We start from the raw sequence: 21,495 nt of genomic DNA on the forward strand, positions 1-21,495 counted from the left end.
AATCACTACTAGTATGTCATCAGACTAACACAAAGCTCCAATATTCTGCCTCGGGTCAACTTTAGCCGAATGGTATTCCTGTGGGGTCCCAAGAACAGAGCTGATATTTGGCGTTTCATGGACAAGAACTAACTAGACTTGAAGCGCAAGGCTTGTCATGTGCGGTGATAGCTTATTCACCTCCAGCCAATGAGATTTATTATTGAGGGAGCTCGAGTGCCGAGTGGATGGATCAAATATAACTTCGTTTCCACCAATTCAATCGCATGCTCTGGACTCTCCACACATGCCAACGAGATACCAGAGCAGGTCAGACCCCTACCGCCGATCATATCGCGATCGAGTCACCTTTGTGTGGTACCGAACAGAGACCCGGCGGCCGAGCCAAATCCTTTGTCGGAGTTCTTTCAAGCGAGCTGGGCATCTATACTTCCAAGCCTCGGGTCATTCAACTAGTAGTTCCTTCTCATCTATGCGGGGTAACACGCAAAGTTGGAGAAACCTCAGGCTCTTGGTAGAGCCCAGCAGCGTTTGTTCACTTTTCATTTTTTGCAATTTGTCTCTACTCTTCAATAAAATCACTATAATTTATCCAAAGGCAATAAGCAACTCTCGCAAACTCAAATTTGTTTACCCTTTGCTGGAAATATGACCAATGCTACAATTTCCCTCGAGCCACCAACCTTCGACAATCGTGTTAGCGGGTTTGGGATCGAAAACACGACCCCAGAAATATCTTGGCGATTTCTTTGCAAAGACAAAAATGTTAAATCCTGGCGACAACACATCTACGAAATAGAGGTTCAACGTAATGGTTTACTGGAGTCCTATCGAGTGAAATCCTCTCAGTCTGTTCGAGTTCTCTGGCCAAGCACGGCTTTGTCTTCACGAGAAAAAGCAGCGGTTCGGGTGAAGTCAATCGGCAGCGTATTTGATCACGAGGGAGAGCTTGCAACGAAATGGTCGGAATGGTCGGCAGTCGAAACTGGGCTGCTCAATCGTGACGATTGGCAAGCTCAGCTGATAATTGGACAGCAAGAAACACATCCGGATAGGCCTATTCGCCCAATACTTTTAAGGCGGCCATTCGAGGCACCAGTGAATAAAAACATTCGCCAAGCCAGACTATATGTTACAGCGCAGGGTGTCTACCAGATCTACCTAAATGGTACTCGCGTGGGCGATTGTTTCATGGCTCCGGGCTTTACCTCCTACCAATTTCGATACTCTTATCACATATTCGATGTGACTGATCTTATTTTCGGAACCGAAACAAATATACTGGCAGCAGAGGTTGGAGAGGGATGGTTTGCATCTCAAATGTGGAGAGAAGGCCGACAGATCTATGGTAAGGATATAGGTCTGATTGCCCAGTTGGAAATCTCATTTGAAGACAGCAGTCAACCCCTGGTAGTGAAAACCGACCAGGATTGGGAATGGAACGTGGGACCAATGCTGACAAGTGAAATATACAATGGTGAAACATTTGACATGTCGGAAGAACAGCCAGGCTGGAAAACAGGCTCCCAAGCCCGATCCGGTACCCGATGGAGACCTGTTAGTGTTCTCCCTCTTCCCTCAGTCGCGCTGTCCCTACCCGACGGTCCGCCAGCTCGGGCCACGCTGGAAATATCACCACAGAAAGTTTTTCGATCTCCATCTGGCAAATTGTTATTGGACTTCGGCCAGAACTTGGTCGGTGTACTGCGCATCCGATCATTGAATAAACCAGCTGGCCATCGCGTGTCATTGAAGCATGCAGAGGTCCTTGAGCATGGGGAAATCGGAATGCGTCCTCTCCGTGCGGCAAAGTGCACCGATACTATCATATGTTCTGGTGAACATCTCAAAGACTGGTCGCCCACATTTACATTTCATGGATTTCGCTTTGTCGAGGTAATTGGATGGTCCCCGGAGGATAACACGTCTCCCTTGACAGTCGATAATATTTCTGCGACAGTCATACACAGTGACATGACCCGTACAGGCTGGTTCTCCTGTTCAGACCCTCAGATTAATAGACTTCATGAAAACTCAGTTTGGAGTATGCGAGGGAACTTTCTATGGATTCCGACCGACTGCCCCCAACGAGATGAGCGTCTGGGTTGGTCAGGAGACATCCAAGCCTTCAGCCCGACGGCCAATTTCCTTTACAATACGAACGGGATACTTGCGGACTGGCTGGCTGATCTGGCTTTGGAGCAGAAGGAGGACAACGGCATTCCACCCATGATTGTGCCAAATGTGCAGTTTGCAAAAGAATCTCGTCCGCCTCAGGCTGTGTGGGGAGACGCGTCTATCTTGGTTCCATGGGCCTTGTTTAAATCCTTCGGAGATAAGAATATTCTGGAGAGACAGTACGAAAGCATGACATCTTGGTTGGATCGAGGCTGTTCTCGGGGGGAAGATGGACTCTGGACGCCTTCACTTTGGCAACATGGGGACTGGCTTGACCCATCTGCTCCCCCTGAAGATCCTGGAAATGGCCAAACCGATGGAGTTTTTGTTGCAGACGCATACCTAGTATATGTTACGGGTATCCTGGGCAGTATCTCAGTAATCCTCGACCGGCCAGACGATGGAGCACGATACAAGGAAGAATATATTCGCTTGAAGCAGATTTTTCAGGAGAAGTATGTCACCCCCAAAGGAATGGTGATGTGCGATACGCAAACTTCACTTGCACTTGCATTGTGTTTCTCTCTTCTTGATACCAATACTCAAATTGAAGCAGCTGGGCAACGTTTGGTCCGCAAAGTACGTTTTGCGAAGTTTCGGGTTGCGACTGGCTTCGCAGGTACGCCAATTGTGGCCCATGCGCTCAGCGAGACAAACTCGCATCAACTAGCTTATCGCATGTTGCTGGAAACAAATTGTCCATCCTGGCTTTACCCAGTCACAATGGGAGCTACCACCACATGGGAGAGATGGAACAGCATGCTCCCAGACGGCACAATTAACCCAGGTCAGATGACTAGTTTCAATCATTATGCTCTAGGATCTGTCGCGAACTGGCTGCATGAGAAAATGGGTGGTCTCAGTGTTATCGAGCCTGGTTGGCGGGTTTTCAAGATCAGACCCATCCCAGGAGGAACTATCCGCAATGCAGAAATTCAGTATGAAAGCCCGTATGGGCGGATTGAATGCTCATGGAGTCTGAACGAGGATTCATTTTTCTCAATGAGTTTTGTTATTCCTCCTAATTCTTCTGCCTGGGTTTTCTTGCCAGATGCACAAGACAAAGGCACCCTTTTGCCTTCTGGTCAATATGAAATGAGCTGCCCGTTTCATGCTGATCCATGGCCACCCAAGCCCTTGGAGACTCTATTTAAACCACCAGTCCGGAAGATCAACGAGTAGTTACCATTGCATAGTATTCAAATTGCAGAAAGATGTTTATGTAATGAAAATGTGGATAGACTATGCAATGTCATGATCATGATGAGTATGCGTGCCGGGTTTCGAGAACACTACATGTATCTCATTGATTCAAATAGCGATAGATTCGTGGATATAATCATGTGCGAATCCGAGTCGCTACTAGTACAGTGCACTTTTTTTAAGGTCTACAAGTTGTTCAAGCCTATTTTCCATTCATCTTTTGAGTAAATCATTTGAACTTGGAGCCACATTGAATTTCAATTTGAGTTTTTATCTACATTACCCACATCTGAATTCTCGACGAAACATAATTAAGCTAGGGACTATCAGGTTCCAATTTTGTAAATCGAAGACAAGCTGCAGAAATGAGACTTATTGCTGATCAATTTTCGGGCAGAAGAATCAAGGCCAGAAAGCCAACTACTCGGTTTTGCCGATCAAGGGGCAGGAATGACCATTCCCCTAAATAGGAACCTGGTCAATTTTAGGTTAACCAGACTCGAGAATGTGAGCATGCTTTTTACCAAAAACAACAAGACAGAGAGAGAGAGAGAGAGAGAAACAAAAAGTCTCAACGTTCCCAGAGTCTTGAACAAATGGAAACTTCCATTGCCCGGAAATATTTCAAACTTTACTTCGTTTCCATCTTCACTATAACAGACTAATGCTCAATTCCTTGCATCAAACTCTCTTAACCTCGAGAAAAGCATTTTTCGATTAACTACATTCAATGAATCTTCATGTTTTATTTCTCTTAGTCGTAACGTTCTTCAAGGAGGAAAGGGTTACCTTGTAGCGTGCCACGTAGTATGTAAAATTTAATCAACATGCCTGGCCTCCATGTACCCAGCGGGGTGTATAACTCTCATTTTTCTAAAGCTGCCAGATGAATGCCAGCGTTATGTTGCAGGAACTCAGATCTAAATAAATATTCCTTCTTTGTTCTTGCGTATTGTACACGCCAACCCAAAGCTCACAATGGCGATCAATCCGCTCTCTTGCAGCCTGCTAGTTGCGGCTGCCTCGTTCTGCTTTGCAGGCGTTGAAGGTGCATTGAAGTCACCAGAAAGGTCCCTAAAGCCAAGGTTTACTTACGACGAGCTTTGGAACCTTGAAAAGGGTTTCTGGGACTCTTTCCTCTACCCTGCCAACTTGAAACAAACTCAAGGCAACGAGTCTACCGTTTTTGCTAGTGATGTAAGGAACGCCGGGTAAAGTTCCTGGCACTAGATCTATTCAAGCTAATGCTATCAACTAATAGGTTCAAGGGCGCGTTGACATCACACGTACCTTCGACGGAGACGAGCTAAATCGTGAATATATCTTTGGCCTTTTTGCTGACCCAACACACATCAGTCTCGTGGGCGTTCCAGTCAACTACAGCATTACCCAATTCGCCGCGAATGACAGAATCGCTTCCGCGACTACTATTGTAACCTTCAACGCAACAACATTTGATGTCTTGGTCCCTGTTACTATCGACACGTGGATCGAGTTCAATGAAGATGGGAAAATTGCCCAGTATGACGCCACCTTCCGTTGGTTCGAGTATCTCTTAGACACCTTGATAGAGGCGACGGCTATCAAGATCAAAGCGACATCAACCGATAAAGCCGTTGCCTACGTCGCTGATGTTCTCGCCAAGACCATTTGCAACACTCATGAACAGTACTGCACTGGGTCTAATAAGCAATACGCAGATACTGGTACTTGTTACGACCATTTGACACAATCCATTCGATTTGGCAAGAGTTACGAGCTGGGTCGGAATACGCTCCTTTGTCGCGAGGTTCATGAGCACATGGTACAATATCGGCCAGATGTTCACTGTCCGCATATTGGCCCTAGTGGCGGAGGATATTGTGTTGATGATATGAACTACACGCAAACAGTTTTGCAAAGGTACTTCAGTGATTCATGGATCCCATTTGGCTATGGCCAGAGCCAGGATATATGGTTGCAAGGCTAGTTCTGTTTATATAGCCTACTTTCTGCTATAAAGGCATAGAAAGAGTCGCAGCAGGGAGTCACTATTCCTGAGTCAGGAGATAGTATAGTTCACATATTCTAAGGCCACCATGAATTCCACAAAATATGATGTGTTCCACTTCCAACCCGTTCTCGTGCAAAAATCAGTTAAGTTGCAATTAACTCCGCTTCCACTCTCGGGTTCCAGATAAAATCAGTCTGGTGGAAGATTATTAGGAGACGATGCTTGGTCAGGTATGTGTGTACGGACCTCGGGTCCTTCTGATTATTATCTCCGAGATTTCAAGGTTGGAATACTACTGGTAACTTAATCGCCCCCAATCCGGATATCCACCGTTATCGTACCGGTGGACGCTCGGGGCTCCGAGTGACCCCGCACGCCCCTTTGGTAGTACTAGTAGTAAGCTCATCTCGCTCCTTTTACTTTTCTTGACTCACATTGAGCCTCAATCAAATGCTGACAGTTAGCCACCTCATACTTACAAGAACTCAAATACGGAGAGTCAAGCTTGTTCAACCCAATTCAGAACAACGATAGTAGTGACCTGACAAAGTCAATTTCCATGTTGAGTCTAGATTCATTGATTAGCGTCTGACTTGCAGGGACAGTCAACTTGCTGCCTTGAATTTTGCAGTCCCGTATTTATGCTGCCTGGATACTATCAGTTATAAATCAAGCATCCCGTGTGCTGGAAATCTCCGAGTCTCAGCTTGCTTGACAACATTCTTCTTCTCATCTTACTCAAAGTGAGGACTGTACATTCCAGCTATCAGCGTTGGAAATCATGTCTGTGCTTGAGATCCGAGGAGGAATATTGAGTAATAACTCATCAAACCTTCAAGATGTCAATCTCGCTTCATTTGGTCCGACGTCAGTCACCAGTTTTGATTTCACGCCCCTTTTCGAAGACTCAATCCTTTCTTTACTGCCGTCTGCTTTGCTCCTAATTTGCCTTCCATATCGCATCATCGCTCTACACCGCCAACGTTCAAAAGTATCAGCCGGGGGACTCTTGTATGAAAGCAAGCTCGCAATTTTAGGAGTCTTCGCCGCAATCAATCTTACATTACTAGTTCTCCATATTCTGAGTTCCTCGCTAAGGACCACGTTCACTATCGCTGCATCTGCATTGTCTTTCATAAGTGGCCTCGGCCTTTGTCTACTATCCCATCTCGAGCACGCACGCTCTGTCCGTCCATCCCCAATCATCAATGGATACATCCTCTTAACTTTGCTATTCGACATAGTGCGTTCACGCACACTTTTTCTTCATGGAGAAAGCAAAGCGATCGCAGCCTGCTTTGCAGGAATGATTGGCGTCAAAGTAATGGTATTGCTTGCTGAGGCCGCCGAGAAGCGGAGCCTTTTGTTAATGCCATACCGTGATCTCTCGCCCGAAGAAACAAGTGGGATATATTCTCGATCTTTCTTCTTTTGGTTGAATCAGCTTATGACCTCCGGTTTTAGCCGGGTTCTTCGCAATCAAGATTTGTACCCTATCGATAGTGACATGAGATCAGAAGTTCTGCAACGCCAAATGAAAGATTCCTGGAAGAAAGCATCACAAGGCAAATCTAGAGCGCTATTCTGGGCCCTCATGCGTGCGAACCTGAAAGGACTTTTCTATTGTGTCGTACCACGCCTTTGCCAGATTGCCTTTCGGTACACCCAGCCATTTCTGTTAACTCGCACAATTGATTTTGCAAGTGATACATCTCAGCCAGATAGTGTTGGCTGGGGCTTGACGGGTGCTTTCTTCATTACCCTCCTAGGGGTCGCTATCTCCAATGGCATGTACTACCATATGGCCTACCGCCTAGTGACTAGCGCTCGTGGGTGTTTGGTTAGCATCATATTCGCAAAGACTTTGGATCTCAGTGTCACAGCTCTCGACGAGTCTGTCGCCGTTACCCTCATGTCAACCGATGTGCAATCTATCTGTGACGGCCTAACAACTATCAATGACTTCTGGGCCGTTCCAATCGAACTCGGCATTGCCATCTATTTGCTGGCTCGCCAACTTGGAGTTGCGTGTGTAGCCTCGGCTGCTATCGCTTGCTTTTCTACGGCCAGCATCATGTCAATTGCAAAGGTTATGGAGCGAGCCCAACAGATTTGGATGAGGAGCATTCAGACGCGCGTTGACTCAACTGCGACTATGCTTGGATCAATGAAGTCAGTCAAAATGCTAGGCTTTACGGACTGGTTAGCAGGTATTATTCAAGGTCTGAGAGTTGCGGAGCTTGAAGAGTCGAAGCTATTTCGCAGGCTCCTGATGCTTCGAGTATTTCTTGCAAATCTCTTGCAATGTTTTGGTCCTTTTTTGACTCTTCTTATCTACACTGTCTACCCATCAAATGGAGAGTCTCTTTTGACTGCAGATATTGCGTATACAACACTCTCACTTATAGCACTTCTTGCCAGTCCTATCAACACCCTTATAAGAGCATTCCCGCTCATGAATGCCGCACTTGCATCTCTAAGTCGTGTGCAGAGCTTTTTAGAGTCGGAACCTCGTCGTGATCACCGGATTTTCTTAGATGAAAGAAATACCAAAGGAAGTGAGCACAACGTTTCCAACTCGGAGGGCATTGAACTTGCCGATCGCAAGCCTCCTGCCTCTAATTCCAATACATTCACCGACATGATTGTCGCTCGAGATGCCAGCTTTTCATGGAGTCAAGAATCAACTTTCTGCGTTCATGATATCAACCTCAGTGTCAAGAAAGGTCAGTTCTGCATTGTAATTGGACCCACTGGCTGCGGCAAAAGCACTTTACTCAAGGGTATTCTTGGAGAGACACCGTCTACAAAGGGTTTCCTTTACGCATCGGAAAGGGACACAGCTTTTGTTGATCAAACTCCTTGGGTCCGCAACACTTCATTTAAAGAGAATGTACTGGGCACATCAGTTTACAATGAGGATTGGTACAATGATGTTGTGCAGGCTTGCGCATTGGATCAAGACATCCATCTTCTTCCCAACGGTCACTGTAAGTCTATATGGCAACCTGAAGCTACGTGTATCTTAACTAACTTTTCTTTAGCCACCAAAGTGGGTTCATCAGGAATATCTCTTTCCGGTGGCCAAAAACAACGATTAGCTCTGGCTCGTGCCGTGTATTCCCAAAGGCAAGTCGTTGTGCTAGATGATGTCTTCTCCGGGTTGGATGCCGACACTGAAGAGCGCATCTTTAACAAGTTGTTATCAAAACAAGGACTATTCAGAAAGATGGGAACAACAGTTTTACTGGCAACCCATGCAGTCCATAGACTCGCATACGCAGACCTGGTTATTGCTATGGATACCCACGGCACAATCTCTGAGCAAGGAAGCCTAGCCGACTTAGAGAAGAATGGAGGCTATGTTGCGCTTCTGAAGGCCCGGTATCGAGCTGATTCTAGCGATGATGATGAGAATCCCCAGGAGCCAAGTTCTGTGCGCTTAGCGACTGCCGGACTCGAAGATAATACGGAAATCGAAGTTGTTGCAGAGGAATTAACTCGACAAAATGGAGACTTTGCCCTTTACTCCTATTATATTCGCTCGGTGCATTGGGCATCCACGGCATTTTGGATGTTCTGTTTTATTTTCTGCGGAGTTGCGATTAAAATGGGTGAATTTTTGATTAGCTTCTGGACGGATTCGGTCAGTGGACATGGCAGAAGTTCCGATTCATTCTATCTGGGTCTCTACGGCATGCTAGCGACAATATCGACAATCGGTCTTATTGCTGGTGGGTATCATCATATCATTTACTTCGCCTCGATGAGTGCTCAGAGCCTTCATGGGCGACTTGTACATTCTGTCATGAACGCACCCCTTTCATTCTTTACTTCGACCGATATTGGAACTACCATAAACAGGTGAGTTAATAGTCCCTTTCTATGAAACCATGGTCTATGACTAAATTATCTTCCTCTGTCCTAGATTCAGTCAAGACATGACATTAATCGACCACGACTTACCTTATGCGATGATTGACTTTATGCTATCACTTTCCACGGCTGCGATGTCCATGGTCCTCATGTGTATCTCGGCCTCTTACTTTGCGGCTGTCATCCCGGCGGTGTTCCTTTTCATGTGGATACTACAGAAATTCTATCTCCGAACATCGCGACAAATGCGATTCTTAGATCTGGAAGCCAAGTCGCCTCTCTTTTCGTTGTTTATCGAGAGTCTATCCGGACTTGTGACAATACGTGCCTTTGGATGGACCTCCGATTTCGAAACGCGAAACTTGGCCCTTCTTGATGCCTCGCAAAAGCCATTCTATCTCATGTTCTGCATTCAGAGGTGGCTCGAACTTGCACTGGATCTCTCCGTGGCCATACTTGGTACGATTCTAATGATTTTAGTAGTCAAACTACGGGATAGCCTTGGCGCCGGATTTGTGGGCTTAGCCATACTCAACGTCATCACATTCAGTCAGTCCTTATCATCAATAATGCGCAACTGGGCCGAGCTTGAAACATCTATCGGTGCCGTTTCTCGAATCCGTGACTTCACCAAAAATACAGTCAATGAAAACAAGCCAGAAGAGAACCACTTTCCGAGTTTCTCCAGTTCCGACTCGTCAGCCTGGCCTTGGAAAGGCACTATTGAATTCCGCAACGTCGATGCCTCATATAATGCAGGAGATCAAAAATTTGTTCTTCGCAACCTAAGCATGTCCATCCAAGGAGGCGAGAAAATTGGCATCTGTGGCCGAAGCGGTAGCGGGAAGAGCTCGCTGCTAGCAAGCCTATTTCGCATGCTAGAAGTAGAGCCACACAGTCAAATTCTGATCGACGGCGTAGATATCACCCGCATCCCACGACAGACCACTCGCGCCGCTCTGAACGCGATACCACAGGAATCATTTTTCACACATGGCTCCGTACGCGCCAACATGGATCCCTATCAAATCAAAAGCTCAGAGGAAATTGAAGCAGCTTTGCGTCGCGTGGAGCTATGGGATTTAATCCAGCTAAAAGGCGGACTAGACGCGCAGTTGGAGAGTAATTTCTTTTCGCATGGTCAACGACAGCTTTTCTGCCTTGCTAGGGCGTTAGTTCGCGGAGGGAAGGTGGTTGTTCTTGATGAAGCAACGAGTAATGTTGATGTTGTTTCAGACGCGCTTATGCAGCGGATCATTCGCAAGCAATTTGCCGATTGCACGATTTTGGCTGTTGCTCATCGTCTGGAGACAATCATTGATTTTGATCGGATTGCTGTCATCAAGGACGGAAGGTTAGTTGAGTTTGACACACCTCAGGCGCTTCTTGGAAGAGATAGTGCGTTTAAGGAGCTTTATGAATCTTGATATGGTGTGGGCTTGTTGAGAATCTTGTCATGGGTCACTAATGAGTAATATTTTTATTTTTATTAAATCTCTTTATGAATTATCATTCGTTCAATTCTATCTGTTTCTTTCTGCTTTGTAAACTCCGAGAAAAGAAAACTGCATCTCCACGTTATTGATTGATTGATTGATCATCCTCAGGGGGTGCGGATTGCGGATTGCGGATTGCGGATTTCGCAGTTGCGGATTTCATCCAATCCCGCACACATCAAAACCCACCCTATCATCCCTTACATATAAGAGTTATACAACAAAAGGCGTGGTCTTTGTGCTATATAAATTGTAGCTCTCTTTCTCGTGGTATGTCCTTTTGAATTCTAGCCCACTTTTGTCCATCTCAGAGCTGCCTCATACTATACTGACCATTTACTATCATTATATCCATTTATCATACTCGGGTATTCACCAGACTTCTGTACTGTTGAATTTTGAATCTGTCCCCTATTCTGTGCTACAATAGGCATATTTCAGTTGCTTACAAGATGTCCCTTGAGAAAGCGAAGCCAGAAACCCCCTTGGAAAACCACAGTCGGGAATTGTCTGATAGCCTTTCATCACAAGAGCTCAAATCAGAACCCACTGTTGATCACATAAGGGCTGCGACTACGGGCCCTGGTGATCAGGATCATGAATGGCTCACTGGCTTCAGACTTATTAACATCATCGGTGCAGTAACACTAGTATGTCTTTTGATGTTACTGGATACTTCAATTGTGGCTACGGTATTCGAAACCAGGCTTAACTAGCGAAAACTATCACTAAATGTGTTCAACAGGCAATTCCTCACATTACAACTGAGTTTCATTCGCTCGACGACATCGGGTGGTATGGCAGTGCTTATCAGCTGGCAAGGTATCTATATTTATTCCGGAAAACCGCAAATCGATCTTTGAACTGATCCTCCTCAGTGCGGCAATTCAACCACTCACCGGGCGAGTTTACGCGAGTCTCTGCACGAAGGTATGATGAGCTCTTCACTCCCTAGTTATTTTGGGAAAATCACTTACTCGACTTTTTTACAGTGGAGTTTCGTTGGCTTCTTCGCAGTTTTTGAACTGGGTTCTTTGATTTGTGGTGTTGCCACGTCCTCTAAGATGCTTATTGTTGGACGAGCAGTCGCTGGAATGGGCGCTTCGGGCATTCTCAATGGCGCACTTACAATAATCGCTGCCTGCGCACCTATACAAAAGCGCCCAACAATCGTTGGCCTTGTCATGGGAGGTGAGTATCGGCATCCCATTCTCAAACATCCCATACTGATCTATTCCTCGAAGTTTCACAGGTTGGGCTAGCGGCTGGGCCTTTAATAGGAGGTGCATTGACACAGTATACGACTTGGCGATGGTGTAAGAATTTCTATTCCGCTTCTAGTACGAATGATTGGTGAACTAACCTTAGCCCAGGCTTTTATATTAACCTTCCAGTGGGAGGTTTGGTCGCTATCATGCTAGCTTTTGTCGATGTCCCAGAACTATTTCCGAAGAAAAGTTTTACAAAGGCCATCAGAACCTTGCCAGGGCAGCTTGATCTCATTGGATTCACTCTATTTGCCCCATCTGCTATTCAGCTATTACTCGCTCTTCAGTATGGCGGAAACGAGTATTCTTGGCATAGCTCTCAAGTAATCGGTCTATTTTGTGGAGCTGGAGCAACTTTTATTGTTTTCATACTCTGGGAATATAGACAGGGTGACAAGGCAATGATTCCGTTTTTTATCATCCGCAAGCGAATTGTTTGGTCAAGTAGCCTGTCATATGGACTTCTCATGGCCCAAGTCTTTTGTGCTTCCTGGTATCTCCCCATTTATTTCCAGGCAGTGAAAGGCAAGAGTCCATTGACGAGCGGTGTTTACTTACTTCCGAGTATTCTGGCCCATCTGCTCACTGCTATGTCATCTGGAAAGCTAGGTGTGTCAATTACCCTTTCCCATATAACTATTTTATTAATTGATATCGTTGCTTAGTCGAGCGCGTGGGCTATTACCTACCCTTCATCCTCATTTCCGGAGTCTTGACGGCAATTGCTAACGGCTTGTTATCGACACTGGCCCCTCACACGTCATCAGGAAAATGGATTGGATATCAGATTCTCCTTGGAGCTGGTCGTGCTATAGGAATGCAAATGGTATGTTCTTGAAATGTATCATCGCTACAAATTTGTTCTAACTTATTATATAGCCCATTATCGCCGTGCAGAATGTACTCCCTCCTCCACAGATCCCCGTTGCAACAGCTTTGGTTATATTTAGTCAGATGTTTGCAGGGGCACTATTTCTCAGCTTCTCTAACACTATATTGAGCAATAGTTTGACAACTCTGATTCCAATATATTCACCTAGCGTGAATCCGCAAGTTGTTGTCAATGCTGGCGCTACGGGATTTCGATCCGCTATCTCGGCATCGCAACTGCCAGGCGTTCTAGTTGCCTACGCGGACAGTGTTAATCGGGTATTCTATCTTACTGTTGGAATGGCTTGCACGTGCTTTGTCTTTTCCTGTTTCATGGGCTGGAAGGACATTCGCAAGAAGACCGAGGTTGAAAACGTTTGATGACAATGGCCTTCCCGTGAGAGGTCGTCTTGACTACTATCTGACAGTGAAAATGTGCTACTCTTGGACAATTAATTGATTTCAAAGAGGGATCAGTGGTACAAATAGTAGAACTTTGTTGGTCGGGCGGCTGCATTTGAGCGGCCAGTAGTATTATATGATTGAAGTAGTGCATTAGATGGATATAATGGAAAATCAATAACATACACTCCTCGGAGGTCCAATTTAGTCATAAAGCGTTGATTGGTCATATCAAAGGGAAAGATTCATGAAGGTGTGCTCTTCAATGGTGATGTCCGTGCTTATTTCCATGATGGTCATTGTGACGGTGACCACTCGAAGAACGGTGGTGACTCTTCCTCTCATGAGAGGTATGAGCCCGTTCAATTTCGTTGGCTGCCACTGCTCCTAATGCACCAGCACCCACTGTACGAGCGATATGGCCAAACCCATGACTCACATCTTCTCCATCCTTCTGGCGGTGGCGATGGATCACTTCCGCGACTCCGGCCGCAGCTACTGCTCCTTCGAGAAGATGACGGTTATGATGAGGGTCATCATTTTTATGATCACTCTTTTCTCGGTGGTGACTATATCTGTGATCGCCGTGGTGGTGACCATGCCCACTGTGATGACGAGAGTGTGAGTGGGAGTGGGAGTGAGAATGAGGAACTGGATCTCCAGGTGGCAATCGGTAGTGTCCGGAAGTGCGGTGATCTCTGGGGTATTCGGTGTACATTTCCAGGTATATTGTTCAGGTGTTCATCTAACAAGATGATTCTCACGAGTTACTATGAGAGGATAAATAATAGTGTATCTTCAAATGTGTTGAACAGATGAATCTTGGTTCCCGCGGTGCATCATGGTTAAATAACCTATCGAAATGTCTTCAGCCTCAAATTGCCGATTCTCTGTGCTTCTATGATATCATTCTTAACTCATTAGCAAACTAGTCGAACTTTCATAGGATGGCTGATTTCACAGCCCCTACGATCAGCCCGTGTTCACATGCGCGACCAATAATATATTGAATCAAAACGGGTTTCAGCTGATCAAATTCGTACATTACAGTACTGTGAATCCTGGTAGTGCATGTGTGATCTGCCTCTTTGCCCAGGTTCATGACCCTCGGAAATTTTGCCCGGGTAGAGATCTGCAATGCGCATGCATAAAATCCTAGCTCCATGCATGCACCTGACTGGGTGGCGTCAAACATTGTGTGGGGAATACAGAGGCAAGAAATACCTTGTTTGTCTTTCTGGTTCCAAGTTTGTGATCCTACAGGTGTGATTTTGTTTTTTGCACGTTGAACTGGCCGTAGGTATATTGATTCCCATAATGTCAGAGTCAAATTTTATTTGTTTACAGATTGTCGCGATTCAGTAAATATCGACTCCACATTTCCAAACCACAGAACCGTGGAAACGCGCACCAAGCAACCCACAAAAACGGATTCACAAGGAGATCAAGTATTCTTGATTTAATTTCGGATATTCCAAAGAAAACCAATCTGCCCCCCGGAAATTTCATGCGAAAAAGGAACGAAAGAAAAAAAAGAAAAAAGCAAGCCCAGTGAGGCGGGCGGCTTGCGTTGTGACCATTGGGGTGATCTCCCCAACAAGATTCCGTCGAAATGACAGAAGAGGGCTGATAGTTTTGAATGATCTAGGAAAGCTCCAGTCGCTGGATGATTGTTATGATTCTCCTCAGAAATGATTGAGTTATCGTTCTTGCAGCTTTATGCAAATAGTAAAGTGGGCCAATGATCAGGGGACAGCAAATACTGCGGAATATCATATTTCCGGCGTTTGTCTGTCGTGATCGCGACCGTAGGGAGATGGACGTTACCCTTTCTCCACTTCTCCTGTGGCTTCCACTTCTCCTGTAGCTCCCATTTCTACCAGTATGGATCGAAATGCAAAGTCACTAACAGGCATACCGGCTCGGTACGGTTCTTCCTGCACCAACTGCGTCCGATCTAAGCGCAAATGCATTGTCCGTGAAGCCGGCGGGCCATGTCAACGGTAAGCTGCCCACGCTAAGAATAGATACTCATGAATTAATCCGACCCAGATGCTATAATACAAATAGAGAATGTACGCCAGCAAAAACAATGCGACGGCACGATGCCAAACGGCCCCTCAGGACCTCATCAAATCGTCTCGAAGAAAAGATAGACAGCCTCGTATCTCTAATGAAAGCTGGAGGCCAAAGCACTGTCGCGACTTCATCTGTTATAAGTCCCGTAGAGTATTCTTCAACACCTGCCAGCGACCAATATAATCCCGCATTACATGGCTCTAATATTAGTGCTGTGGATTCCTTACCTAGGGGTCAAGCCAGTACAGTTGCAGGCACACCGGTTACGGCGAACTCAATATGCTCGTTTGAGATAAGCGAGCTCACAGCCCTTCAATCAGAAGAATATCTGGCTCATTTTCTAACTTTCAAATTGCATTACTTTCCATTTATTCATATTCCCCTTCCAACGAGCTCTGAACAACTCCGAATAGAGCGGCCCTTCTTATGGCTTTGCATCATGTCGGTCAGCACCAAGTCAACCGCCCAACAAAACGAGCTTAGTCTGAAGATACGTCAAATTGTGGCCCAAGAAATAGTTGTCAAATCTGAGAAAAGTATTGACTTGTTACTGGGAATTCTGGCATTCATTGGCTGGTAGGATCATTGCCACACCGTTCGTGGATTATTCACAATCTCTGATTCAGAACAACAGGGGAAACTACCAATTTCGCAATAAGCCATTTATGTCCGTTTTTACCCATTTGGCCATGTCGCTAGTCTTCGATCTTGGTCTGAACAGACCCCCTCAGGCGTTAAAGGCAATCTGTAACCTGCACCAAATCGCAAAACCTACAAATTCGGGGCCTCGTACCATGGAGGAACGTAGGGCAGCGCTAGCCTGTTTCTTAATGATATCTACGTATGGCCCGAATGGTGTTTCAAGCCGTGGATTGAAAGTCAATTACTTACCTATTTGTGCACAGAGTATCCTCGTTCCTTGAAGAGGTTGATGGCCTGCGCTGGACGTCCCATTTGGAAGAATCCCTTCAACTATTAGAAGAGCAAAAGGAATGCACAAACGACGATATCTTAGTTCAACTAGTTCGATTACAACTCATAATGGAGACTAGAAAACTCCATCGGGTTTCATCAAATGACTTGTCTGAAGCACCTGAGAATTCCAAGAACCAAGCGACAAGGTTTTGTGAATCAAAGATCAATATATTCAAAACCACGCCCAATGATGGTTAGTCACTGTCCTTATTTCCTTATCTTCGTTTTTCATTCATTCTTTTTCCCCTCATATAGCTGTTTCAGCTGACAATTTCACACAGTCATCCTACTACATCTTTATAATGTCGAGCTTGAGTTCGCGCTTTCATCGGTATCTCTGACAAACAATGAAGTAAATTCAGATCAAACTGCCCTTCTCTTTTCAGCTCTAGACTCAATCAACTCATGGCTCGATGTTATTTTTATGATACCTCCAGCTCAATGGGCTGGGTTTACATTTGCCATTTTCTCTCAAATCTCTCGTTGTCTTTTTGCCATTTTTAGGCTTGCAACTCTTGATTCTCCAAATTGGGACAAAGGTCATGTTAAAAATACTTCTAACCCACTCTTGATTCTTAATCAATTCATGAGCACCCTTGAGCAAGTTCCTACTCTCGCTGAACTTGATAATCAAGGCTTTCCAAATGGTGATGTCTTTTCTCGATCCGCACAAATTCTTCGAACTATTCGACCAGAATGGGAAGCAAAGCTCGGTACAAATGACATAATGTCATCAACGATCGATTCATTGTCAGATATGAACGAAGTTCAATTTCCGGACATTTTCGGGGACGATATTATGTATGACAGGTGGTTCATGGATCTCTTATCTTCTACCTTTTGAACTTGCATGTCAGATCAAATTTCTGGAAAGAAACTTATTTAACCAAAATTTCATCTCTCATTATCATAATATCTGTTTCTTCTTCTAGTCTTGAAAGTCTCATTGAACGCGTCAAGTGTTAAGAGTGTCTCAGACCCAGCTCTGGATTTTGGCTTGCGTGGCCACACTTCAATGTCCTCCACCATTATTCGTCAATGAACAGAGCCCTAGCAATCGGGGGGGGGCTTCCGTTAGACTTGCATTGGCCGGTCAGAAGGTGGAAATGATCTTACTGCGGATCATAAGCGGGGAAAGTGGAGCTTGCCTATACTTAGCCCAGAACTACATACAAGTTTCTTGACATGCTTGCTCACATGGTCCTTTTTAACCAGGCCCCTAGGTGTTAAGCCATATTATAATTTTGCCCGTTTCAAGTAATTTCGCATCAAAGTATGAACTCAGCAGCAACCACCGTATCGATTCCTATTTTATATTCTTTTGGTATGATGAGGGGACCCCGGGAGCTCTAGGCCCTTAGGCCAAGCCTCTATTTTGAGGGCGCATATTTTTAGGCAAATATGTATGGGGGCGTTTTGGTTCCCGACACTATGGCCTGCGTGTGACTTTTAACCGTAGCCTACTCTTACCTATCAAAATTACAAGCACATACCTAATTGATTATGAGAAGGATTTCAAGGCTGCTTATCCTGTACGAAACGCATATTCCCCGCACACTGCGGGGAAAGCAAACATGGTCTGGGTTGGCCTATTGAGTGAAAGTAAACCCTGCACTACGGCCGAAACAATGATCTCAAGCCCAGTCAGCTTGGAGTAGTTTTTTCCTCCAATTAAGTGCTTTCTCACAACTTTGATGATATCATGATACTCTCTCCACAGAGGTTTTGAGGGCCGCTAGTGCAACGACACTCGGAAGATTCACAGCCGGAACTCAATTTCTTAGGTTCCCCACTCATTGAATCATGCTTTTTTAGAACATTTTGTTGATATGACTAGTGTCAAAGTACAGAGTTACTTGTCAACCAGGTGTTCTAATTCATTTGCGTCGGTCTTATTTCCTGTAGCGGAACCACTCATAAAGCAAATCCCGGTGTCCGCTCATTGGCGGGTTAGATGCTTTATGAATTACTATCATTTTCTATGAAACTAAATCGAACATCCAATTGCACACTTGTAGGCTGGGGTACCAAAACCACGTAGGAACCATCGTTTTGCAACTAAGTTGAATACTTGATGCTGCACACTTCTGTAAAATCATTAATATTATCATTTGTAGAACAATGTCGAGTCTGGTGGTGATTCTAGAAAGACTAGCATACTTTCCTATATCCCCATCACGAATACCCAGAGATCAGACACAGAGAGGAAGAAGGTCCAAGCCACGCATTACCATTGCAATTCTGCATTCAGTTTACTGCTATTTCCCCTCAAATGCCACCTCATCAACCGATAATATCCCCACTTGCGGGGTCAACTGAGCTGAAATAATTTGGGGTAAAGTGTTTGTGTTACAAGTTCGAATTCATCTTTTTCTCTTGAGGGAGATACATGGACTTATGCCAACGGTATAAATAGGAATGCAAGACCTGGCCTGAGGAAAATCAGTTGCAGTTACGTTTCTTTCTTGATCATTTGAACAATTAACAAAGGTTTACAGGCCTGCTTCAATCATGACCATTCCGGAAGAGGTCGATATAATTATTTGTGGTGGTGGTAGTTCGGGATGTGTGCCCGCTGGTCGCCTTGCCAATCTCGACCATAACCTCTCGGTGTTGTTGATTGAGGCTGGGGAAGACAACTTGAACAACCCATGGTATGTAACTACCAAATCACCTTGACATAGAGCCGTATTAACGAAGTTAGGGTCTTCCGTCCGGGTATCTATCCCAACAACATGAAACTTGACTCGAAGACGGCCTCTTTCTATCACTCTCGTCCTTCGGAACATCTAGATGGACGGCGAGCTATCGTTCCATGTGCCAACATTCTTGGTGGCGGAAGCTCCGTCAATTTTATGGTGAGTCTGTGATCTCAATCTACAGTTTGGGCCATCACTAATTTTCCTAGATGTATACCAGAGCATCAGCGTCCGACTACGATGACTTTCAAGCAAAGGGTTGGACAACAAAGGAGCTCTTGCCTCTCATGAAGAAGTATGAGACTTACCAACGCTCTTCGAATAACCGCGATTTGCATGGTTTCAGCGGGCCCATCAAGGTGTCTTTCGGCAACTACACCTACCCAATCACGCAGGACTTCTTGCGTGCTGTTGAAACCCAGGGGATTCCGGTCACTGACGATCTCCAAGATTTGACCACCGCGTATGAAGCCCAGATACTAAGCCATTTAGGGGCATTGCTAAATGATCTTACTACCATAGTCATGGTGCAGAACATTGGTTGAAGTGGATAAACAGAGACACCGGTGAGTTCAAATGTTCATTGAATGTCCCCCGTTCTTTTCTAACATCCTGAACTTAGGTCGTCGAAGTGATGCTGCTCATGCGTATGTTCACAGCACTAGAGCTCAACACTCAAATCTGCACTTGAGATGTAACACCAAGGTGGAAAGAATAATCATCGAAAATGGTCGCGCCGTTGGCGTTGTAACTGTACCCACCAAGCATCTCGGCGGTGGTGAACCTATTCGCAAGATATACCGAGCGCGGAAACAAATTATTCTTAGCGGTGGGACTCTAAGCTCGCCCTTGATTTTGCAAAGATCTGGTGTTGGTGACCCTGAAAAGCTTCGCCGTGCTGGTGTCGAGCCTATTGTGAATCTTCCAGGAGTTGGCCGAAACTTCCAGGACCATTACCTCACTTTCTCTGTTTTCAGGGCGAAACCTGATGTTGAAACGTTCGATGACTTTCTCCGAGGTGATCCCAAAGTCCAAAAGAAGGTGTTTGAAGAATGGAATCTTAAGGGAACTGGCCCGTTGGCAACAAATGGTATCGATGCTGGTGTTAAGATTCGACCGACAAAGGAAGAGCTCGACGAGATGAAAAAGTGGCCCACGCCTGAGTTTGACGCTGGGTGGGAGTCATATTTCAAGAATAAGCCTGATAAACCTGTGATGCATTATTCGGTTATCTCTGGGTAAGTTCGGAATTGGATTGGGCATGGCAAAGTACTGATGAAATATTAGATGGTTTGGCGACCACATGCTCATGCCCCCGGGCAAGTTCTTTACGATGTTCCACTTCTTAGTGAGATTATGCAATTGTTCTCTCTCTCTAGCGACCAAAGCTAATTAATATCACTCGATTCTTAGGAATATCCATTTTCGCGTGGATTTACCCATATTCAATCTGCTGATCCGTATGAGGAACCTGACTTCGACGCTGGCTTTATGAATGACAAGCGTGATATGGCCCCGATGGTCTGGGGCTATATCAAGTCTCGCGAGACCGCTCGACGCATGAATGCTTATGCTGGAGAGGTCACAGGAATGCATCCTCACTTTGCTTATGATTCCCCCGCTCGCACGCGGGATCTCGACCTTGCAACAACAAAGGCTTATGCTGGCCCAAATCATATTTCTGCTGGAATTCAGCATGGTATGGGATACTATTAGACTCTCAGTTTCAGGAAATTGCTAATTTTGAAATATTATAGGTTCATGGTCGGAACCTCTGCAGCCTGGAAAGCAGTCTTCGGCCTCAACTTTGAACTCCAACCGACACGAAGCCCGTGAGCCCCTTCAGTACAGCAAGGAGGATGTTGAGCATATCGAGAAGTGGGGTATGTTATATCAAACATTATCCCTTTAGATTCTCTCTAACATCTGCATCTTTAGTGAAACGCCACGTCGAAACTACGTGGCATTGCCTCGGCACATGTAGTATGGCTCCACGGGAGGGCAGCTCCATTGCCCCACACGGAGGTGTCGTAGACGAACGATTGAATGTCCATGGAGTCAAGGGGCTGAAGGTCTGCGATCTTTCAATCTGCCCAGACAATGTTGGGTGCAATACATTCAGCGTAAGTGTCGAGTCGTCTGTTAAAACACATTTCCGAACTAACGATATCAAACTGCAGACTGCTCTCTTGATTGGTGAAAAATGTGCAACTTTGGTTGCAGAGGATTTGGGCTACTCGGGCGCGGCTCTGGCAATGGACGTGCCGACCTATCATGCCCCTGGTGAGTTTTCCCATCTTTCCAGACTGTAAAGGCAGGCGCAAGCCTTGTATCTCTCTCCTTATGAGTAGCTGTCCTCGGTCTGCGCAATTCCATTCGATTTGATCAAGTATTCTCTCCAATGGGCTGTTACTGTTTTTGTTATTAGTCCGATCTATGGTCCATGCAGATATCTC

The 21,495-nt window shown here is 45.5% G+C and overlaps 6 protein-coding genes across 6 annotated transcripts; 5 read left to right on the forward strand and 1 right to left on the reverse strand.

Annotated features, from left to right (window-relative positions):
• Positions 1-648: 648 nt before the first annotated feature.
• On the forward strand, positions 649-3,360 carry N7478_005434 (alpha-L-rhamnosidase; the record flags this gene model as incomplete). The annotated part of the gene is made up of 1 exon (XM_056921648.1): positions 649-3,360. The coding sequence occupies one exon, from the start codon at positions 649-651 to the stop codon at positions 3,358-3,360; it is 2,712 nt and encodes a 903-aa protein (XP_056779685.1).
• A 999-nt stretch (positions 3,361-4,359) lies between these two features.
• On the forward strand, positions 4,360-5,350 carry N7478_005435 (uncharacterized protein; the record flags this gene model as incomplete). The annotated part of the gene is made up of 2 exons (XM_056921649.1): positions 4,360-4,578; positions 4,643-5,350. 2 exons carry the CDS (start codon positions 4,360-4,362, stop codon positions 5,348-5,350), a joined length of 927 nt encoding a protein of 308 aa, XP_056779686.1.
• Positions 5,351-6,155: 805 nt separating this feature from the next.
• Positions 6,156-10,677, forward strand: N7478_005436 (uncharacterized protein; the record flags this gene model as incomplete). Its single annotated transcript, XM_056921650.1, has 3 exons — positions 6,156-8,364; positions 8,419-9,238; positions 9,303-10,677. 3 exons carry the CDS (start codon positions 6,156-6,158, stop codon positions 10,675-10,677), a joined length of 4,404 nt encoding a protein of 1,467 aa, XP_056779687.1.
• Positions 10,678-11,198: 521 nt separating this feature from the next.
• N7478_005437 (MDR family MFS transporter) lies at positions 11,199-13,265 on the forward strand (the record flags this gene model as incomplete). Its single annotated transcript, XM_056921651.1, has 8 exons — positions 11,199-11,396; positions 11,492-11,568; positions 11,625-11,676; positions 11,739-11,937; positions 11,991-12,062; positions 12,120-12,623; positions 12,680-12,840; positions 12,894-13,265. The coding sequence occupies 8 exons, from the start codon at positions 11,199-11,201 to the stop codon at positions 13,263-13,265; spliced, it is 1,635 nt and encodes a 544-aa protein (XP_056779688.1).
• A 283-nt stretch (positions 13,266-13,548) lies between these two features.
• N7478_005438 (uncharacterized protein) lies at positions 13,549-14,004 on the reverse strand (the record flags this gene model as incomplete). Its single annotated transcript, XM_056921652.1, has 1 exon — positions 13,549-14,004. One exon carries the CDS (start codon positions 14,002-14,004, stop codon positions 13,549-13,551), a length of 456 nt encoding a protein of 151 aa, XP_056779689.1.
• Positions 14,005-18,851: 4,847 nt separating this feature from the next.
• N7478_005439 (GMC family oxidoreductase) lies at positions 18,852-21,351 on the forward strand (the record flags this gene model as incomplete). Its single annotated transcript, XM_056921653.1, has 10 exons — positions 18,852-18,994; positions 19,045-19,198; positions 19,249-19,502; positions 19,562-19,605; positions 19,662-20,277; positions 20,327-20,387; positions 20,453-20,738; positions 20,797-20,922; positions 20,978-21,162; positions 21,220-21,351. The coding sequence occupies 10 exons, from the start codon at positions 18,852-18,854 to the stop codon at positions 21,349-21,351; spliced, it is 2,001 nt and encodes a 666-aa protein (XP_056779690.1).
• Between the last annotated feature and the right edge of the window lie 144 nt (positions 21,352-21,495).

The sequence above is a fragment of the Penicillium angulare genome (genome assembly GCF_028827245.1).
Source record: "Penicillium angulare strain IBT 27051 chromosome Unknown utg000004l_segment0_segment0, whole genome shotgun sequence".
Classification (NCBI taxonomy): Eukaryota; Fungi; Ascomycota; class Eurotiomycetes; order Eurotiales; family Aspergillaceae; genus Penicillium; species Penicillium angulare.